General features: G+C 38.4%; 2 protein-coding genes across 2 annotated transcripts in view; one reads left to right on the top strand and one right to left on the bottom strand.

Annotated features, from left to right (window-relative positions):
* LOC143756686 (inositol polyphosphate-5-phosphatase A-like) overlaps positions 1 to 180 on the top strand; it is a gene marked incomplete at its 5' end in the record, with an annotated part of 76,085 nt that extends 75,905 nt beyond the window's left edge. The window contains one exon of the mRNA XM_077247263.1: positions 1 to 180. This exon is cut by the window's left edge and continues 1,469 nt beyond it.
* Positions 181 to 1,288: 1,108 nt separating this feature from the next.
* nkx6.2 (NK6 homeobox 2) lies at positions 1,289 to 3,988 on the bottom strand. Its single transcript, XM_077247205.1, has 3 exons — positions 3,313 to 3,988; positions 2,641 to 2,813; positions 1,289 to 2,111 (listed from the first exon to the last, which is right to left on the bottom strand). Exons 1-3 carry the CDS (start codon positions 3,725 to 3,727, stop codon positions 1,863 to 1,865), a joined length of 837 nt encoding a protein of 278 aa, XP_077103320.1. The 5' UTR covers positions 3,728 to 3,988; the 3' UTR covers positions 1,289 to 1,862.
* Positions 3,989 to 4,554: the final 566 nt, after the last annotated feature.

Here is a 4,554-nt window from a genome sequence, read left to right as displayed (position 1 = left end):
ATTTCTGAATCAGTGGAAATGATTTTGTGTTGCCTTGACAGTGATTTGCTTAGAAAAACTGCTTGTTAACTGTTTCCCCAGCAGGTCAGGAGATAGGATTCACTCTTTTCTTTAAGCTGATAGCGATTAGACCTCGTGGATGGCAAGACCTCCAAAAGCAATAAAACCATTAGAACTCAATGAATGAATGAATGAATCAATGCCTCTCTGTCATTAGTCAAGCACATCAGAAACCCCTTGAGATTCACTAAACATGCCTTTGACATTTAGATGTATATTTTCCATTATTGTAGATGATTGTGCATTAACATTTATATAAAAAAAATGTTTTTTGGGGGGGGTATTGTTAAAATTGTTAATATTTTTATTAATAATATTACATTATATAATATGATATTTTGTGTTCATCAAACAGTTCATAAAGATTAATATACTATTGAACATATGATATAGCCTAATAATTTGTTATGGCGGGATGTTTTATGATGTCTCGGGATTAAATAACGCAAGTCACATGACGCATAAAACTCCCACAAACAAAAGGTTATGTCATGTAAGTATATATATATATATATGTATGTATGTATGTATGTATGTATGTATGTATGTATCAACACGTTTTAACGTTTACGAATATGTTTGTAACCACAAACGTTAGATTATAAGTTAGTTATAGATGCTTGCGAGATCGCGATCGCTACGCGCGTTTTTCGTTACGATCAATATCGAAATCGTGTGCGAAGCAGTGTCATTACTTATAGGCATAACTTTGAAAATTAATGTATATATCACAAAAAAATTGGTTTAATGTGTCTTTAAGGTTTGATGGGGTCACGAGACATTTGCATTACTCAAATCCGCGAATAACCGACAAAAAAGTTAGCCTTCCTGAAATCTGTTAAATGATTCGCCTAAGAAATACATATAGCCTGTAAGAAAATCTGTGAATGCATTATTAAAGGCCTTCTGTCCCCGCAGTTTAGGCTCTTAAAAATAAAAACTCTAAATGTCTGTAACTAACCATGAAAAGAGACGAAATATTCCTCTTATAACAAGGAAAAGCCGAATGAATGTTTATGATCTTATTAGCAACAATCATGTAGGAATTTTATTATCATGACTATGCTATTAATAATAGACTATTAATGCACGGGTATATAATATGAATTTGCTTGCACATTTTGCGTGGCCCAGCTCAAAAATATGCGCTACAATAACAGAATAAAATGGTTTAAACAACAGTAAACAAATGCATGAAATTATAAAGAACCAGGGCAAATGTAGAATATTGGCTTGTTAAATAATTTATTGATAATACAAAGTTTTTTTCTTCCTTCATCACGGAAGCAATAATATTCTCTTCATCGATATTTGTGTCCATCTTTGAGTATTTCTTCGTGTTGTGAGGTAAAACATAAACTCCTTCAATTGAAAGTATAAGCGGCCAAAAGGACATTGTTAAAACAAATTCTATTCACATCATTTACAGCACTGGCACTTTTATACACTTTGTGTACCTGTTTTCAAAATAATAAAAAAGTGAAACTTTTAGGCGAAAGAGGCGTCGTTATTCTTCTGCGATCGAAGACAAAGATTATCTTATATGATGATGAAGATGATGATGAGGGGAGAGTTGGCACGTCTTCGTGATGCTTTCATAACATAATTTACTCAGTAAAAAATATATATACATCTCACGTCCACTTCTAACTGTACAACCGCATTCAAAGCAAAGCCGCGTGAACAGTGTGTTTATACCCTGCTTAACTCTGCCTCATGTTCCCAGAAGAATCTGAGGCAGATCATGATGATAATGATGATGATGATGATGATGATAATGAAGAGTCTTTTGCTCAGTTTCATCACAAAGTGTCCGAGCTGTTACTGCACGGGCTGATGAGCGACAGGTTACTCGTCTTGTGCTTTTTCAACAGTCTTGTGATTTTCTCGTCGTCGGAGTTCGGGTCCAGAGGTTTGTTATATTCATCATCCTCCTCGTTTTCCGAACTCTCCTTCATTTTCTCTGTTTCTGAATCGTGTTTCTTTTTAGCCGTGGCCATTTCAGCCGCGTGCCTCTTCCGCCATTTGGTTCTTCTGTTCTGAAACCAAACCTGAGAGAGAGAAAGAAAAACACCTCAGCACACTGGCCTTCTCTGGGATAAATGCAATAATTAAATGAATTAAACCAAGCTTTAAAAAAATAAAATGAATTAATCTAAATTTAACCATAGTAGCCTACAAAATTATATCATTTCAAGTTAAACGGGGTGTGTACATATTATGCTTAACGAGGTGTAATGATGTGCTACATTGACCGTATAATCCCAATAATTTTAAGTTCAAAATTATAAATTTTGAGTTTTGCTTGTTTGTAAATATATACACTCTTATACATTCAAAAAATCGGTTGTTTCAACATGTTTGGGTCAAACCTGCACGAAATTGACTCGTACCGTTTAAACCGTCAGTTTAAATATTTAAATTAAAATTTGAACCCAACGGTTTTAACGGTACCGCACACAGCCTATAACTGACACTTCCACAGATATAAATAATAATCTTATCATTGTCTCATGCTGCCATTTACATTGAGTAAGAATTGTAATATGTTAAAGTTAATAAAACCCCGTCCCAATCTACCTTGACTTGACTCTCGGTCATTCCCAGAGAATATGCGAGTCGAGCTCTCTCTGGACCGGCCAGGTATTTGGTCTGTTCGAAGGTTTTCTCCAGCGCGAAAATCTGCTGTCCTGAAAAAGTTGGTCTGGAATGTTTCTTCTTGCCATCCTTGTCCAGCATCATATTCGCCTGGGCTGAAGAAAACGAGACACGGTCAGCCATATAAAGACATTTAATTTAACATTATGGGAGGATATGGTTGTCATGTCAGAGACCCACAACTTTTAGACACACTGCAAAATAATATTCCAACAATCTGAGCGACTGTGAGCGAATAAGGTTCTTTAGCCGATTGGCATAGATGTTTCCATGAAGAACCTTTAATGGAATCTTTCCATTAGCCACACAAAAATTTTAAATGGGAAATGTGTTCTTTAGATTGTTAAAATGTTAGAAAAAAATATTTTTATGTCAAAAATATATTAGAACTAATCACTGAAATGATTTTTGTGTGTGTGTGTGTGTGTGTATAACATTTAGTTAATTATTATTATTATTATTTGGATATTTGCGGAACCCAAAACGGTTACATTGGAAAATCCCCTTTTAAAAAAAAGAAAAGGTTTTTTAAACCTTTATTTTTTTTTTAAAAGTGAGACTGTTTAGATTGTCATTTAGGCCAGGAAAACTCACCCGGACAGCCAACCCGCGGGTCTCTCCAGGGCGACCCTTGCATCATTCCCGGCCAGAATATGGGCGCCCTGCCGGGCAGCTCCGTCAGGGGTTTGGGATACCGAGACACGGCCGCCGGGTTGAAGTACATCCCAGCTGTTGTGGCCAAGCCATTGATCCGGGGAAAGCCCGAGAGAAGCTGTCCGGCCGTGGTGATGGGTCTCCCCAAGATATCACTTATTCCATGCGGTGTTCCGAGCGGGATCTGAGAGTTCAGGTTAGCGAAAGAATGAGCCTTGAAGCCCGCGGGGCTCTGCAGGGTGTACGGGAATAAAGAGTTCTTCATCTCGGTCATGTTGTGCAGCGCAGCCAGTGGAGTGCTACCCAGAACGAACGCACTCTGCCGGTTATTATCCATCTGCCCGACCGCTAACATCGGTGCGTGTGAACCACACGATCAACCGCCAAACAACAACAACAACACATACAAAGTACAACAAAGTTTAGTGCAACAACGCATCCAAGGGAACGAATACTGCGAGTTTCACAAGCTTTGCGAATGTTTCCCCATACAGAAGTGTCCTAGTTCAGGCGAGTGTGGGAGTTTCCGTAGCAGAATCCAGACGGCGGTCGTCGGCAGATCTCACGCCCGCTTTGAGTGCTTCGATCCCCGCATCTGAGGCGCCGATCGCCGGTCAAAGGACTCTATCAGTGATGACGAGCAGATAACCGGCAAGCGCGTGTCTCCTATTGGATAACGCTAAGTGACGCCATTCTCTGATTGGAGGAAGCGCGGCGGCGAATTTGCATGCGCGGAACCTGCACAAAGCCGCACTCCATCAAGCTCGCATTGTAGCGCCTTTAATGACGCGTCGCACTGTAGAAATCATTGTTTCAACATTTGACACAATAGACGCGTTTACTTTATGACGCTGGCAGAGTAAGTACATTAACCTCATACAACGGTGTCGCTAATGATATTAAAAGCCGGTAATTTGATTATTATTTAAACGTTTCGTTTAAAACAAACTAAACAGTTTTTAACGCGATCTCATTTGTTGTTATAATAAGATAAAATGCGAAAAATATTGAATTGTGTAATTAAAACTGAGCTTGTAACTCAGTTTCATCTAGAGTTTTTTTTTACACATATGCAATATTAATACGCGTCGCCTGTTGCCTGCGTCTCTCTTGCATATTAGGCCTATTATCGCTTAATAACGAACATTTTTATTAATAGCCTATTGGAAATGTAGCTCGCCT

The sequence above is a fragment of the Siphateles boraxobius genome, unplaced genomic scaffold, assembly GCF_051911475.1.
Source record: "Siphateles boraxobius isolate OS27281-9 unplaced genomic scaffold, OSU_SipBor_1 108, whole genome shotgun sequence".
Taxonomy (NCBI): domain Eukaryota; kingdom Metazoa; phylum Chordata; class Actinopteri; order Cypriniformes; family Leuciscidae; genus Siphateles; species Siphateles boraxobius.
The sequence above is the reverse complement of the archived record's forward strand: the minus strand, read 5'-3'. Positions and strand labels throughout refer to the sequence as shown.

Excerpts from the sequence above, each read along its gene's own strand:
- nkx6.2 (XM_077247205.1), bottom strand. The coding sequence starts at position 3,727 with ATGTTAGCGGTCGGGCAGATGGATAATAACCGGCAGAGTGCGTTCGTT. Across the intron at positions 2,814-3,312 it reads CCCGCGGGTTGGCTGTCCGG|CCCAGGCGAATATGATGCTG; the intron begins GTGAGTTTTCCT and ends CGTTTTCTTCAG. Across the intron at positions 2,112-2,640 it reads TGACCGAGAGTCAAGTCAAG|GTTTGGTTTCAGAACAGAAG; the intron begins GTAGATTGGGAC and ends TCTCTCTCTCAG.